The sequence below is a fragment of the Heptranchias perlo genome, chromosome 14, assembly GCF_035084215.1.
Source record: "Heptranchias perlo isolate sHepPer1 chromosome 14, sHepPer1.hap1, whole genome shotgun sequence".
Classification (NCBI taxonomy): Eukaryota; Metazoa; Chordata; class Chondrichthyes; order Hexanchiformes; family Hexanchidae; genus Heptranchias; species Heptranchias perlo.
Genome location: NC_090338.1, coordinates 29,560,900 through 29,578,472, shown reverse-complemented (window position 1 = coordinate 29,578,472; position 17,573 = coordinate 29,560,900). Strand labels below are relative to the sequence as shown.

The 17,573-nt window shown below is 43.0% G+C and overlaps 1 protein-coding gene across 1 annotated transcript in view; it reads left to right on the top strand.

The window, feature by feature from the left end:
• Window positions 1–17,296, top strand: part of LOC137332096 (dickkopf-related protein 2-like) — a 49,696-nt gene extending 32,400 nt beyond the window's left edge. Inside the window, exons 2-4 of the mRNA XM_067995813.1 lie at window positions 5,798–5,942; window positions 10,271–10,414; window positions 16,912–17,296. Of these exons, the coding sequence (XP_067851914.1) occupies window positions 5,912–5,942; window positions 10,271–10,414; window positions 16,912–17,162 (426 nt within the window). The 5' untranslated portion in view covers window positions 5,798–5,911 and the 3' untranslated portion in view covers window positions 17,163–17,296. The remainder of the gene's footprint in view (window positions 1–5,797; window positions 5,943–10,270; window positions 10,415–16,911) is intronic.
• The last annotated feature ends 277 nt before the right edge of the window (window positions 17,297–17,573 follow it).

Here is a 17,573-nt window from a genome sequence, read left to right as displayed (position 1 = left end):
GCACCCCTCTCTGTTGGGCCATGTTGTGCAGGGCACAGGAGACAACTATAATTCGTCCCACCCTGAATGGCGTGTATTGGAGCGCTCCCCCAGAACGATCATGGCACCTGAAGCGCATCTTGAGCGGCCCTATGGCCTGCTCAATTGTAGACCTGGTAGCAATGTGGCTGTCATTGTATCGACGCTGCGGCTCGGTGATGGGGTTCCTCAGAGGTGTCATGAGCCACGTGTGCAGGGGATACCCCTTGTCGCCGAGGAGCCAGCCGTTGCCGGTGTAGGGTGCGTGGAAGAGGGGCGGGATGGTGGACTCCCTGAGGACGAAGGCATCGTGGCAGCTGCCAGGGTATCTGGCGCACACGTGTAGGAATCTCTGGCGGTGGTCACAGATGAGCTGGGCGTTCAAGGAGTGATACCCCTTCCTGTTGATGAACAGCCCTGGCTCATGTGGAGGTGCCCGTATTGCGATGTGGGTACAGTCGATTACACCCCGCACCCGTGGGAAGCCAGCCATGGCATGGAAACCAACCGCCCTCTCCATCTGGCTGCGCTCGTCCATGGCGAAGTTGATGTAGTGCGAGGCCCTGTGGAACAAACCATCGGTGACCTGCCTTATGCACTTGTGTGCAGAGGACTGAGACACCCCGGTGATGTCCCCAGTGGCACCCTGGAAGGATCCGGAGGCGAAGAAGTTGAGGGCAGTGGTGACTTTGACGGCGACGGGTAAGAAGATGCTGCTTGGTCCATCCGGGAGCAGCTCGTCATTAAGGAGGCTGCAGATGTCGGCGACTACCTGGCGAGTGACTCTGAGCCTCCGTATGCACTGCTCCTCGGAGAGGTCCATGAAGCTGAGCCTCGGTCTGTAGACCCTGTGCGGAGGGTAGTGCCTCCTGCGACGCATCTCTCTCTGCGGTTGCCCTCCCTCCTGCTGTGCAGGTGGATGTACCACAGCACCGTGTTGGGGGGATACACGTCTCTGAGGCGGACAGCGTGGACTGCGAGACTGCTGGGGCTGGTGATGCTGTTCGTCCTCCGAGGATGTCGAGGCGGCCCCCATCTGGCAGGTGTAGGTCTGAGGGGTTGTGCACGGTAGGTAGGTGTTTCCTCGCACTGGGGCTGCGGTTCCACGTCGGTGTATCTTCTGGCTTGGAGAGGGGTGGTGGAGGGCAGGCGTTGCCCTATGTGATGGAGTGGCCTCCTGCGTTGGTCTCCCCCCCCGCCCTGTGGAGTGCACCTTGGCAGCTGCCACACGTCCGTTTGGAGTGAGACTTTTTCCCCCAGTATGTGAAACAGTCTCAGTTGAAGGTAAAATCCCACACTTCCTAATAAGACAGCTGAATCAGGTCATTTAATGACCTGAACAAGCAAAGTCAATACACTCAAGTGGCATTCCGCTGGCTTTAATTGCCTGCGGGATTCCCACCAGCGGGGGCTGCGCACGCACCCCCGCACGTCAGTGCGGAACACGGAAGTGGGCGGGATCGAGGCGCGATCCGGTCCCGCACCTGGATTTCGGGATTTTTGGGGCCCCCCCGCCGAGAACGCACCCGATAGTGGGTGCTAAAATCGGGCCCCTGGTGTCCAGGTTCATACATGCAAGATTGGCCATTTGGATGAAGTACTGGATGGCTGCTGCTATCCTGGAACTGTATCCAATCGGTCCCTGCCTTAAGGAAAAATGTAAGGAATCTTACAACACCAGGTTATAGTCCTGGTGTTGTAAGACTCACTCACCTGACGAAGGAGATAATCTCCGAAAGCTTGTGATTTTAAAATAAAATTGTTGGACTATAACCTGGTGTTGTAAGATTCCTTACATTTGTCCACCCCAGTCCATCACCGGCATCTCCACATCATGGCCTTAAGGAAAGGAAAGGAGAAAATGGGACAATAAAAAATGAAACAGAAGAGACACGTGTCCTATCAGAAAAAGGATGAGCGAATTTTACAATATAAAAACTGTAAATTCATTTCTACCCTCTGCAAACCCCTAAGTCTTATACTCTAAGCTGGTATGGTTTGCATTAATTTGATCTTTATAATGGAATTAACCAAATTTCACATTTTAGGATCGTCCGCAATACAATTCAAATGCCATTGGAAGTGGTCCAAAAAAACGAATGCCGTAGTGTTGGAGAGAAGCGCCTGCTGTCGTTGTCTGTGACAGAACCTGGATTAGCAGCAGTCACCAAGGGGGGAGGCACCACACACTTCAGAGGGGCGGGGAGAAACAGGACAGTTATTCCCCAACCCTATTTAAAAAGTGAAATGGAAACATCATGATATGGCAGATCATTTTATAAACTGAACTGAACTGAACCGTGCTGCAGTTAAATATAAGGGACCAGTTCGGTTGACCAACTAGCATCTGTGTTTTCAATTATTCTATTTTAAATCGTTTTGATTTAGAGTAAGCAAAATATAAAATATTGAAATATTGGAAAATGGTGCAGGAGAAGAATTGTTGTAAATACCTGCTGTTTTGTTTGCTGCTCAGCTGGGGCTGGGTGTCCGAGGGAAATACTTTAAATAGAAATTCCATCAAAAAGGCAGAAAATGAAAGGATTCCACCGGTGCAAGTCAACACCTCTAGAGAGAGTCAGGAGGGAGCCAACAGCAACAACGCTGCTGACATCCAGGTACTTCACACTGTGGAGATTTGTCTTTAAATATCATTTGGATATTTTGTTCCTAACATCATATTGACGAGTCGATGTTTCTTTATTTAACATAAACCTGGTCTGATTTGGGTAGTGCACTACTAAAATACCAGATTAACTTGTATCAAAAAACATGCATCTTTGTATACATAGCTTTCAAAATGCATAGCTCGAAGTGAGACGTGTTTCGATTTTTATTTGTTCTTCTATTAGAATGACAATTTATTGTTTTCCTTGATGGAACTGTTTGTAATTCACTTTGAAATCTAAAGTGCTATTAAAAAGTGTGTAATAACACCGTATGGGGTTTGAGTCTGCAAGAACTATCGCTAAGTTACTTTTATCTTATTTTATATGCTATAGAAAATTCTAGGTTACTTATTATTGCAACTATTTTGTTGTTGCTTTAAGGAGATTTCGATTGATAAGTGTCGATTATCGGAAGGGAGAGCGTTATCATTCCCGTGTTGTGAAATAATGAAATATTTATTTGCATTGAATAGTTTGTCTTTTCCTAAACAGAAAAAGATTTGATCTCTTTTTCGTAAAAATGGTGCCTGCACAAAAATCATTTAAATTCAAGTTTAAACTTTTATTCGGGTAGAATATTCATATAAATATTTTTAGATATACGCTGGATACAGAGTATAATATTGGTTGTTTTATTACCTAACAAATTGAATTCTTTTATTCTGAAGTTATATTTAAAGAGAAAAAGTAAAGCAGTTACAAAAATATGAATAACATTAACGTCAGTTTATTTAAAGGTTTTTTTTGGCATATTTTTGTCTGAACAACAAGTGCCCATGGTCTCGTTGGTAGCACTGGATTGAACGAGTTACTGAGCCTGGCACTATAGCAGAGATCATTAACAAACACCATTCAGCTGAGCCGTCCCTGGGTTTATGATTGTATCTTCACTATAGATAATTCAGCTTTGTAACACTTAGCTTCAGTTACTTTTTCGAGCAGCCGGCCCCAATATGTCATCAGTACTTACTGTTTAAAGAAAAAAATATTCAAAAATGTAGTAGAACAGAACTAAAGAACATAATGTTAATTATAATTCTTTATAACTGATAATTTTAAATGATTTCGCGATAGTGAGACTCCCTCTTTAAAGGTGAAGATACATGGGAGATACATTCAATGCAATTTTTCACCCCATAGAGTAATCATTAAAGAACTCTCTCAGAGCAGGATCTTCACTCAGGACCAAGAAAGATCCCAGAGGTGTCTGCAGTGTACAGTTTCAGTCCACGGCAGTCTGGGTGGTAATTAACTTTTATATCACTGACACCTTTGGATCAACATCAAGGTCTGAGAAGGATGCCAATCCATGCTATTGCTGCAGAGACAGTCACTGAAGTCAGCTTGTGCACAATTAGGAACAGGACTAGGCCATTCAGCTCCTTGAGCCTGTTCCGCCATTCAATTAAACATGGCTGATCTGTACCTCAACTCCATTTACTCGCCTTTGCCAATAATCTCACATGCCTCCTGGAAGCCCATAAACACTCCACTGTTCACTATGTGACTCCTCCAAAAATGTAAATAGATTAGTCAGACATGATCGACCCATCACAAATCCACACTGACTCTCTTTGATCAGCTCGTACTTGTCCAAGTGCTTATTCACTCTGTCACTGATGATAGATTCCAGTAACTTCCATGCAATTAAAATGAGAGGTCTTTAGTTACCTGATTTCTCCCTCCTTCCTTTCTTAAATAATGGAGTGACATTTGCAATTTTCCAAATCAAAGGCACAATTCCTGAATCTAGAGAGCTTTGGAAAATTCCTGAATCTAGAGAGCTTTGGAAAATTCCTGAATCCAGAGAGCTTTGGAAAATTATGACTAATACATCTGTAATATCCTCAACTATTTCATTTAATACTCTGGGGTGGAAACTGTCAGGTCCTGGAGATTTATCTATCTTCAGTTCAATTATTTTCTCCATTACCATTTTTTTTTACTTATATTCAATTCACTAAATTCCTCCCCTTGACTTATTTTAGGTTTCCTTGCACCGCTGGCATTTTGTCTTCTTCCTCCACTGTGAAAATGGATACAGAGTACTCATTTAATAAGTCTGTCAATTCCTTAATGTCAATTATAGTCTTCCCTGAATTTGTCTTTAATGGGCCCAAATGTATATTGCCTCCTCATTTACAAATAATCTGCTTCACTGGATGATATCTTGAGCAGAAAGAAGAGTGTAGCTAGGGTTCAGCTCCTAATCCACGGTCTGTTAAAACAGGGCTATAAATGTAAATGTGGAAGTAAAATTGAGGATACATATTTAAGATTTCAAACTTTAGAATGTCATAGTTTTAGCATTCCTCATTACAAAAAATAGATGGAATTTGGCTCAAGATTTTAGACTGGTATTGTGTTGTAAATGGAGAAGGAAAGGAAAAATGGATAATTCACTCCCATAAAAAAAATGGTCAAGAACTAGTTTCGTTCTTTAGTTAGAGACAGAAATTCCATCCTATTACAAGGCTAACTGAATGCTACATCCAAATCACAATTCATAAGTTTGAGAAGCCAATGATTCCTGGCAATGCTAGAGCAGCTGGGAGCAACCAGAATTCTGTAACATCCCTTAATTCCATTGTCCAGAATAGCTATCAAAATCAAATGAATTCTCAATCTTTTCTGAATGGTTTTTACTTTGAGTAATGAAGAGTCAGGCAGAGAATGAATGCAGAAAGAATCTCACAAAAAAGTTGGACATTTGAAACTTTGTTTTCTAAGTTTAGGATTTAAAGGATTAATGTTACAAAGACATTTTGAAATAATCGAGCAGTTATCTGGACTTCTTTGTTTTACCCCCTAGAGCAATAAAAAAAAAGATAACCACAGTTCTTTATTTTGCTTGTAATACAAGTACAAGCAATTTGTAAGATGACATTTGCTGTAAAGTAAGAAGGAGATACCTGTGTGAAAATCATTTCAGACAATATAGGCTTTGAAAATAAGCGCTTCAGAGGGATGGAATAATCCTGAAAGCTGGGAAGGATGAAAAAACCTAATAATCTTTATCTTTGGGGCATTGCCTTCAGAAGTGTTATAGTACCCTGAGAATGAGATATTGCGATGGAGAGAGAGGTAACCCTCATTTCATTCCCATTTAGGTGTGCGCGGCTGATGAGGATTGTGGGTCCAAGACATACTGCTCCATATCTCGTCAGAGAAGACTAATATGTCTTTCATGCAAAAAACAAAAGAAACGTTGCCACAGAGAGAGGATGTGCTGTCCTGGAAATCATTGCATTAACCGTAAGAATTAAATACAAGGAGAAAGGGGAGATTTCCTGTGTGTGTTAATTATATTGAGACTATAAATACATTGTTTATATATGTTTTTATGATTTCACTACATATAGTGCTCAGAGGAAACTTCAAGATCTTTGGGTATCAAGTCATATTGCAAAATGTAGAAACATTTGAGAGTGGAGGGGTAGGGGCAAAAGGGATTTTTGATTTATCATGTATTTCTTTAACTAACATACAAAATTGACTAGCAGGAAAAGACCAGCTGGTCCACCCAGCCTGCCCGAACCAGTCCTAACTCTCTCTGTCATTATTATAAGCTAGAATGAATCACTATTTAATCAAATAAGAGCGAAGTTATATTTCATTACAGACTTGGATGCATTATTTCATTACAGCACAAAGAGTAACATTACTATTACATAATATATATATCATTTATCATTTCCCATTAATCCACTACAGATGACATTCTTGTAATCTTGCAGTTGTTACATCACAGCTTTGATCCTTCAGCAAGGTCATCATTATACAGTACCTGAAAGGAGCATTCTATCCATTGATGTTTGCCTTGATACCCACTGTGGAAAAAAATCTTCCACGGGGTAACAACAGGTCAGACTCAATTTTATAATCAAAAATAAAACTGCTGCAAATATCATATCACTGGGTGTGAGTGACTAAAGTGAAAATGTTCTGATTGAGGGATTTAGACAACTTTATAAACTGAGAAAATGAAGATCATGTGGTTTATTGTTATCTGAATCTCTGAATGGAAATGCTTATAAAAAGTAATCTCATTCATCTATTACTCTCTATATGACTCTATCTTCCATTCCTTTCATGTAACAAGGGTTGTAATTATATGTTACTGATAGTTTCACCCAATGTGCCTACTATTACATCAGTGAGGGAACATAGAAGTGCTATTGCAGAATTGTAAAACTCCCAATAAACACTTGAGTTTATATAATTCTTGCTGCCAGCCTCCACATACCCATTCGCGCCTCTCCCAGCAAAACCATTTTTCTCACTGCCGTTTTTACTATTGTTAAAGATAGAATTATTCCCATTGAGAAGGGAACAGTTCTTCCTCTGATGGTAAAATCATTTGTCCACTACTACTGCAACTATTCTTCTCACTGCTGTTAAAACCATTCTTCCCATTTCTGGTTTCCAAATTTCACAACTATAACTGAGAGGACAGACCTGTTCACATGCATCCATCAAATGCTGATCAGAATTGGCCACTATGGGGTGTGCAGGTACAGGTGTAGATTGACACTTTCTCCAATGTTTTGCTCTCTTTATGAGGGAGATGCCCAGCCTTCTTTTGGCACTTCACATGGGGAATCGATTCTACACCCCATCATTCCATAGCACCATGTGCTTAGACTCCAGTATATTGTGCCGTCATATCACCTGTAAGTATAATTTTCACTTTGAACCGATTGATTAATTTATTTATTCAGCTTTTCTTTAAAGGAAATAAAGAATGAGGTCCAGGCAGAAGCAAATGAATCAGGGCAACCTGACTTAATTCCTTCGAACCAATCTGTTGGTGCGGAGATCTGGTGCTCATTTGCACTTCCTTACCAGTGATAGATCAAGTGATTGACAGCCACTCCTTGTCTTCCATCAGCAAAGAGAAATATTAAGACAGCCTCTAATAAGACATGAACATTTTTCACTTTGGTTACATCATGTTTCAACGTGCAGCTCATTCTTAAAGAGGCACCATCGTTATGTCTGGGAAAGTAGAAAAGTCAAACAGCAATTCATCATTATCAACACAATAATATCATGCACAAATAACATGGTGATGTTTCTGGGACACACCATATTACATCTAAATCATTGGCAAGGTGTCTTTCAGTATATTCCAGTATCAGAATTCCATACTGTCAACGCATTAATGTTGAAGTTAGGAAAAAGGGCTTGGCAGACAAAAGGATTAATTTTTATGTTGTAATATATTTCTTTGGTGTGTTAAATCCTGGAGGGATTTCCCTAAGCTGCAAAGCTGTAAAAGATATTTTATGCCTTTTTCAGGGCAAATAAATGACTGATATAAGGAGGCAGCTTTACTATGATTATTTAACATTTATATAATAAGGGAGCCTGTCACCAGGAGTATGTCCACCTCTTAATTATCATTTGATTAGCACTCTTAACATCTATTCTGATTTAAAGTATATCCTCGCAGGGAGTGGAGAAAACCAATGTACTTTTTTATGGTGAAACTCCCACTCTTTTATAGCATTTTCTTTGCTCAAACTTGCTCCCAGGTCTCCACCAAAATCACTTTGAAACAATTATTAGGGGATTTCCCAAGAGTATCTTAGGGTCATTCATACATTACTTAACAAGTTAATGCTAGCACATCTCATGTGGCATTACTCATGGCAATTGGAGGATACGTTGTTTTAGGACAGGAGCTTTACACTATATAAAATACAAAGCATTATTTTGCTGCTAAGGTGGAGCTGTCTCTAGAAGTCTAAATGTCTGACTTTTTGAACTAAACAAAGAGTAATAGGCCTAGAAATTGGTTAGTGCCAGCCTGTTGGAGCAAACTGGGCACGGAGAACAATCACTGCTCTGGAATATGTTGGCCGATATTGGGCCTGAGGCCTCAGTTACATGAGGCCGGTGAGATACACATGCGTGCTGGGCCATTGTTTCTTAGTAAAGTGTCAGCAGCTTGTAAGTTCTTGGCTGTGCCCCAAAATTAAAAAAAAGGAAATGACGGGCCATCTTTTTTTTATATATCGTGTCAGCCTTGGTTCAGTGGTAGCATTCTTGCCTCTGAGTCAGAAAGTCATGGGGTCAAGCCCCAGACTTGAGCACATAATCTAGGCTGACACTTCAGTGCAGTACTGATAAATCAGAGTTTCAGATTTTTGAATGAGGCATTAAATCAAGCCATCTCAGGTGGATGTAAAAGATCCCATTTCATTAATTGAAGAAGAGAAGGGGAGTTTTCCCAGTGTCCTTACAAACATTTATCCTTCAACCAACACCACCAAAAACAGATTAACTGGTCATTTATGTCATTGCTGTTTGTGGGACCTTGCTGTGTGCAAGTTGGCTATGTTTGCCTACATTGCAACAGTGATTACCCTTCAAAAGCATTTTATTGGCTGTGAAATACCTTGGGATATCCCTACTAGGGCAGATCAGAGCCTGGGTATTCTGCGGCAAATTGCTCACCTCCTGAATCATAGGACAAAATGAGATCATTAGGCCCATCATGCCTGTGCCGGCTCTTTGAAAGAGCTAGCCACTTAGTCCCACTCCCCTGCCCTTTCCCGATAGCCCTGCAAATTTTTCCCTTACCCGCCATATCAAACACCAGGTATACAGCCAAATGAACAGAGATGAAATATCTCTACTAGGCTTAACTTTACATTACGATCAAACAATAAAAAGAAGTCCAGTTTTAGCTCTGGCTGTGTACTGAAGCCACTCACACAATGACAGTTGCAAGTTAATCCGAACAACTAAGATTTGAACAACCTATCAATGGCCTGTATTTACTCCCCCCTACTCCAGGTAGCTTGTACAAGATGTATCAATGTTTTAACTCTTAAATACTACAATACCTATCTCCAGTTGTCACTTTAACACTAATCCCATTTCATAAAGCAAGGTTTTATAAGTTTGATAGAAATTGGACCTTTCCCCAAAAGGGTAAAGTAAATCTGTATGCCATATTAAACATGTAAAACCATCACTAGAGAGTTATCACTTCAAAAGTACATAGATAAAATTAAGAAAACAGCCTTTCTCCCTTGATTCAACAGCCTTTCTCCCTTGATTCCAATGAGAAGATGAATTTTTGGCTGCTGCTTTTTGAGAGTGACAAGGGAACTCGGCCAGACCCAACTTGTCAGTAGTAAACTGCTAGGCTCGCCATCTCTCCTCACCGACTAAAAATAATTTTGCCCTGGTGCTAATTGTGAAGACCCACATAAGCACAGGTAATAGGGTCTTCTGCTCATTCCAGACAATGCTCCAAGCATGGTTATGTACATGATAATTACTGGAAACAATGATACAAGTCAGCAACTGCAATAGCACTTCACCTTCTGTCAGTCCATCTGACTCCCTTCAGAACTCTCTAGGTTTTGCTTCATTAACCCAACTTCCCCCTTCTTGGGTTGAGAGGACCAACAGCGCCCATGCCACACCCCCCACCTCTCCCCCGGCCCCGAACTACCACAGCCCAATCCCGCAGGATCCTTACCAATGTTTATGTCTAACTTTATCTACATACAATTGGAAACATGCTTTTACATAAAAATCAGAGTTATTTGATATATGTGTTGCAGGTATTTGTACTGTGGAACTTCAAGTAAGCAAAATGATCAAAACCATTCCACAGCCACAAGCGTATGAAGTTGACAGCCATTCGACCCTGTCCGTGGGGAGTAAGAACATCTCCGGTCTGCACATAGTAACCTCAGCCACTAAAGGTAACTGACCAGCTGATCTTTGCAAACAATGATTGTCATGATATGTTATTTAGAAGTGTTGGTATTCACTGTATCAGCCAGCAAAACAAATTCTGATATTATCCCCGGCCTAATTCCGTCATACACATGCAGGAGCCAATCATCTGCTGCTGCATGGCATTATACTCCCACTGGTATAACAAAATGAAAAGGAAAACTGAAGATCAAGATGGAAGAAAGTAAATCTTTCTGTATAACAACCTCTAGAAATTTATTCTAAGGCAGTGACTCCTCTCAGATTGAAGTAATGTTGATGAATCAGACAAGCTTCACTCTTACGGTTTACAGTGTCATCTTAAACTCTCAATGAATGGTCTGTCAATGTTAATTTAACCCCAAAATGTGTTACTGCTTTTTTATGCAATATAAACTGACCTGATTGGGGTTTGGAACACAACCCAATATCCAAGGGTTTTGTTCCCCTATTCTGATATTTCCCTTTAAATATCTGCATCCCTTTAAACTTCACCTACATTCCAGTTTCCCACTCTCATTGTTAATGTGGCCCCTAAACACATCCAAATCTGCACCAGTAACTATTCATAATTATGATAATGAGATGACCACAGAAAATGCATGCAAACAGCAGAATTTACTTTGATCAGCTTTGAACCTATTTCTTACCATTTGGGAGTAAACTGGGCACATATTGGATAATCTACCCTTATGATATCCTGGTGGTCAACTGACATTTATAAATTATTCCAAATTTGTTTTCATGGTTGCTGACATCATCTGCACATGTCTCCTTTAAGATTACTGGCTTGTATCATTCCTGGAAATGGAAATTACTCTATATTATTGCTCCTGAGTATCCATTATTCTGTATGTAGTCATACCCAGGTATCCATTCCAATATATATATATATAAACACTGTTGTATAGCCATTATTCTCCCAGCAGTCACTTTCGCTATGTAGTCAGTACTGAAATATTGGGGTCAATTTTAGGATGCATTCGTGGCTGGGGGGTTCCTAAATTTGGGGGAATCCCGGAGCGGGTCCGGAGCCCGGCTCCAACCCGCCCACTTCCGGGTTCCCCAATGAAGTGAATCGGTGTGCACGCAGCCCCCGCATGCGGGACTCCCACCGGCAATTAAAGCCGGTGGGATGACAGTTTAGATAGTTAGGGAGGCACTTGAGGTCATTGACAGACCTCATTGGGAAGAGATTTTAGCAGGGATGTGATTTTGGACTCTCCTCAGCGTGTTTCCCATGCTGTGGGAAACACTCCCTCTTGTTGCAGACGTGTTTCAGTCAGCAGCCATTGGGAGATGCAGAGGATTCCTTGACAGTTGGGGGTAAACCCTCATTCATTGCAGCAGGGCACTCTGTCACCTCAGACAAAGTTTTGCCTGCCACACCGTTGTCTCCACACTTCAAATTATTAAATCATAACCTAAACTCTGCTGTCCAAACACATTTACCTACTTTGTGGACCCCCTCACACTCATACTGTCAGGATGTGGGGAGAGTCCATTGCTGCATTTATCACTTCATTGGAGGACGAGCAACATCACCAGCCTAGGTATGCCGTCCACCTCCGCCACGTGGAGCTACACAACACAGTGCTGCGCAACAGGCAACTGCACAAAGTAGTCGTGTAACTACACATACACCCACTGGTGAGTGACGCAATGGGTGGCATAAAGGGTGTTCATGGAGAACCTCATAAAAGGGCATTATTGCACAAGCCAGTCAAGAATGGCCAAGACGTGACAGTAGTGGTGACAATATAATATGTAATGTGAGTTGATCAGAAATCAAATATAAGTAAAAACCATGACAAACCCTCAAACACCCTTGTGCATCCCCTTCATGCTCACGACACGTTTGCCTTACGCTTTCTACTACACATAGGTGATGCATGGCCTGTGGCTGCAGCACAGGTAGTGGTAGGTTGGGTGAGGCTGACCATGAAAGAGATGCACGAGAGGGTGAGTATGAGACAGAGCCATAAGATTGTATGAGTATTGGGTTGAGTGGTAGTGGTGGGATGAGTACTGGCGAGGTGAGTAAGTGCAGGTAAGATGAGGATGAGCTTTGAGTGGGTGTGAGGAGTGATGTGATAGAGTAGTGTTGGCAGTGCAGAAGGAGATATGGGGTGGGGGCGGTGATGTGGCAGACGGAGTGTAGGGGAATGAATAAGTGTACTCACTTCGGCTGACCTACTTAGGTCACTGAAGCGCCTCCTGCACTGTATGCAGGTGCGTGATATGTTGGTGGTGCTGGTGACCTCCTCTGCCACCTCGAGCCAGGTCTTCGTGGCGACAGAAACAAGCCATTTCCTCCCGTCCGCCGGGGAGAAGATCTTTGTCCTCCCCCTCCTCCTCACCCCATCCAGTAGGACCTGGAATGAGGCATCATTCCCCCTCGGCTGCTCCATGCTGTAATTTTGGCTCCTTTCTGCAGCATCAGTCAGTGAAGGACTGCCCCTTTAAATAGGGCTCCTCCAGCTGACAGCCTATGATGCGGCTACGCAGTCCGCCCGCTGCGCAGCTTTCCAGCTTGAAACCCAGAAGCCAAGGTAAGTGGCTTCAATTTACTTACGATCGCGTGGGGAACCCACCGATTTCACTGCCCAGCTTACCCAAGCGCCCAGTCGGCCCCCCCGCTGGCAACCCACCTCCCTCCTAATATTGAGCCCATTGTTTGTTTCCTCTATATTCACTGCCATGTATCAATTATTCTCTATGGCCTCATGAAAAGGGCTTAACATTTTTTTTTATTCGTTCATGGGATGTGGGCGTCGCTGGCAAGGCCAGTATTTATTGCCCATCTCTAATTGCCATTGAGAAGGTGGTGGTGAGCTGCCTTCATAAACCGCTGCAGTCCGTGTGGTGAACGTTCTCCCACAGTGCTGTTAGGTAGGGAGTTCCAGGATTATGACCCAGTGACGATGAAGGAACGGCGATATATTTCCAAGTCGGGATGGCGTGTGACTTGGAGGGGAACATGCAGGTGGTGTTGTTCCCATGTGCCTGCTGCCCTTGTCCTTCTAGGTGGTAGGGGTCGTGGGTTTGGGAGGTGCTGTCGAAGAAGCCTTGGCGAGTTGCTGCAGTGCATCCTGTGGATGGTACACACTGCAGCCACAGTGCGCCGGTGGTGAAGGGAGTGAATGTTAAGGGTGATGGATGGGGTGCCAATCAAGCGGGCTGCTTTGTCCTGGATGGTGTCAAGCTTCTTGAGTGTTGTTGGAGCTGCACTCATCCAGGCAAGTGGAGAGTATTCCTTCACACTCCTGACTTGTGCATTGTAGATGGTCGAAAGGCTTTGGGGAGTCAGGAGGTGAGTCACTCGCCACAGAATACCCAGCCTCTGACTTACTCTTATAGCCACAGTATTTATGTGGCTGGTCCAGTTAAGTTTCTGGGCAATGGTGACCCCCCCCAGGATGTTGATGGTGGGGGATTCGGCGATGGTAATTCTGTTGAATGTCAAGGGGCGGTGGTTAGATTCTCTCTTGTTGGAGATGGTCATTGCCTGGCACTTGTCTGGCGCGAATGTTACTTGCCACTTATCAGCCCAAGCCTGGATGTTGTCCAGGTCGTGCTGCATGCGGGCACCGACTGCTTCGTTATCTGAGGGGTTCATTTGCAATTCCTTTGCTCACTATTTTAATGATGTGGAGATGCCGGTGATGGACTCGGGTTGACAATTGTAAACAATTTTACAACACCAAGTTATAGTCCAGCAACTTTATTTTAAATTCACAAGCTTTCGGAGGCTTCCTCCTTCCTCAGGTGAACGAAATGAAATCCTCGAAATGAAATCGCATTTATAATTCACAGAACAATGCTTGGTGATTACAGACAGTTTTTTCAACTGCCCGTTGCCAAGGCAATCAGTGTGCAGACAGACAGGTGTTACCTGCAAGGTCTCAGAATATACAAATCACCAAAAAAAAACAACAAACAAAAAAAAACAGAGATTGACAGTTCCGACGGACCACAGCAAAAAACGCATAGACCTCCTCAGGAGACTAACACGGGACGCAACCAACAGAGTACCCTTTGTCGTCCAGTACTTCCCCGGAGCGGAGAAACTACGCCATGTTCTCCGCAGCCTTCAACATGTCATCAATGACGACGAACACCTCGCTATGGCCATCCCCACACCTCCACTACTCGCCTTTAAACAGCCACCCAACCTCAAACAGACCATCGTTCGCAGCAAATTACCTAGCTTTCAAGAGAACAGCGTCCACGACACCACACAACCCTGCCACGGTAACCTCTGCAAGACATGCCAGATCATCGACACAGATACCACCATCACACGAGAGGACACCACCCACCAGGTGCATGGTTCATACTCCTGTGACTCGGCCAACGTTGTCTACCTCATACGTTGCAGGAAAGGATGCCCCAGAGCATGGTACATTGGCGAGACCATGCAGACGCTGCGACAACGGATGAACGGACACCGCGCAACAATTGCCAGACAGGAGGGTTCCCTCCCAGTCGGGGAACACTTCAGCAGTCATGGACATTCATCCACCGACCTTCGGGTAAGCGTACTCCAAGGCGGCCTTCGAGACACACGACAACGCAAAATCGTCGAGCAGAAATTGATAGCCAAGTTCCGCACCCATGAGGACGGCCTCAACCGGGATCTTGGGTTCATGTCACGCTACACGTTACCCCACCAGTGAACAAATGTTATCTGTTTTTAATATAACGGGTCAGTTGCTGTCTTTTCTATGTTTCTACCTCTCTATCTCTGTTTTTTTTTGTTTGTTGTTTTTTTTTGGTGATTTGTGTATTCTGAGACCTTGCAGGTAACACCTGTCTGTCTGCACACTGATTGCCTTGGCAACGGGCAGTTGAAAAAACTGTCTGTAATCACCAAGCATTGTTCTGTGAATTATAAATGCGATTTCATTTCGAGGATTTCATTTCGTTCACCTGAGGAAGGAGGAAGCCTCCGAAAGCTTGTGAATTTAAAATAAAATTGCTGGACTATAACTTGGTGTTGTAAAATTGTTCACTATTTTAATGGGGGTGTTAGGGTTAACATCTCAAGTGAAATAGTGGGCAAAGGAATGGCAGATGAACTCATATAAGCATTCTTACATTACTATTCACAATGTAATTTCAAAGTCTATGTATTCATTCTTAGGTATCCATTATTCTTTGTGTAATATTTGATGAGATCACAGTATTAGGAAATGTAGCTACTGTATCATCCAAAGCTGGGTGAAGATGCTACAGACATTGAATAGTGGAGGAAATAAACCAGGTGAAGGAAACAGGTAAGGTAAATGGAAAAGGATAGTTCAGTGGCTACCTAACACAATTAGCCCACACAAACAGGATGATAATAATGTCTTTCTCTTGAGGAGATTGCAAAATGGCAAGAAATGTGTTTGTGTCCACAATTCCCCACAAGCTGTGTTTCAGTGAGACATACACCAGGTCCTTTCCCAGAGAGAGAGGGAAAAACCAAAGGGAAAGTCACCTTCCTGGACCGCTCTGTGCACTGTCTGGAGTCAGCTGCAGAGTAATAATGGCAGTGGATCTTAAGCCTGTGCTCTTAGATCGGTAAAGTTGAGGAGATAGCTGTGTGGGGTAAAAAAAAGATTACAAAAAATGTAGTTCCTCTCTCATGGTTAACGCTCCCAAATAAAGTATATTAATGGAACAGAAATTGTTTGCAAAATTACGGTGAGCTCAGCAGCGATTCACCAGTGATATGACAACTTCAAATGAAAGGTATATCGCCCGCTGCAGTCATGGAAATCATTGAACAAGCGCCAACTTGCTTATCTGCCCAGCTGGAAAGTAACTAACTATGCCACAAAATAGATACGCTTAAAAATACCAGGTCTAAACTAAATTTTAACAGTAAGTCTTGTTGACTGCCAAACAACTAAAAATTAACTTTTAAAAATGTGGCGTCTCATTACTCCTTATTTCAATAGTTTTTGGTCTTTTTCTTACTTTTCCCTTCTGTCCCTTTTATCTAATTCAATTATTCCTTATCCCCTCTTTTTTTCTCCACTGTCTATAACTGTTTTTACAATGATTTTAATGAATTTAAAACTTCCTGGTTTTCACGTTCAAAGCCTGCAGAGACAGTTAACGCAGCTTGTCAAAAATGCTGCGATCTGACTGGTCGAGGGGAGAGCGTGATCCTCTCGCTTCTCCCAGGGTCCTAGCTATGCTTGAACTGACGCTGGGCTCTTCTCCGCTTCCTATTTGAGGAAGTGCCTGAAGTAAAGACTGCGATAAGTCAGTAGGTTAGTATAAATCTATTGAGCGGTGAGCACTGTTGGTTCGCTGCTCCGAGCAATTTCTACCCCAATATTACGTAGTGAACCCATGAGGATAGATGATGTGAGAGGTGACACTGCAACATTGATGGGGTCATGGTCCTCTTCCAATATTGGGCTTAAGCAGCGTTGGCAGGAGAACCTGAGACTCAAAGCTTCACTTTCCTCACTCTGTTTTGAAGCAGGGCTTGAAGGAGATTCCTGTCTCCGTTCGTCAGACTGCGCTAAAGGTTTCTGCTGCAGCCGACACCTCTGGTCCAAAATATGCAAACCACTGCTCCAAAAGGACGAAGTGTGCACGAAACAGAGGAGAAAGGGCGCTCGTGGTACAGAGATCTACGAGCGATGCGACTGTGAAAAGGCACTTATTTGTCGGACTCTAAGACACCCTGGAGCAACCAAAAAAACACGACTCAGTACCTGTCAGAAAGACTAGTCTCTGTTGATAGTATTGTACCTTGTCAAGACTGTGTTGCATGAGTCAGATCGTGTTAAATTAACATAACCGTACTTACAGACAAATAGCAAGTAGTTGAGTTGCTGTTTTCAAATCCAAGATAAATCTGTAAAATGTGCTCTTGATCTGTTGGTAGCTGTATGTGTGCTGCAGGGAACTTATTCACTGAATAAATATTTTTATTATATGGGCTGCCTTGTTTTTTTCATTCCTTGGTCATGTGGTAACTCCTTACAGTGATGACAGTAACAAAATCATTATAAACAGCCGGCTGGATCTTGCTGGAAAAATAACCACGTGTTAACCATGCACACCGTTATTAATGCGCAAATCGGCCAGCAAGTTCAGGAGATGAAGAGATACGCCATGAGTTGTGAATCTTCAGAACTT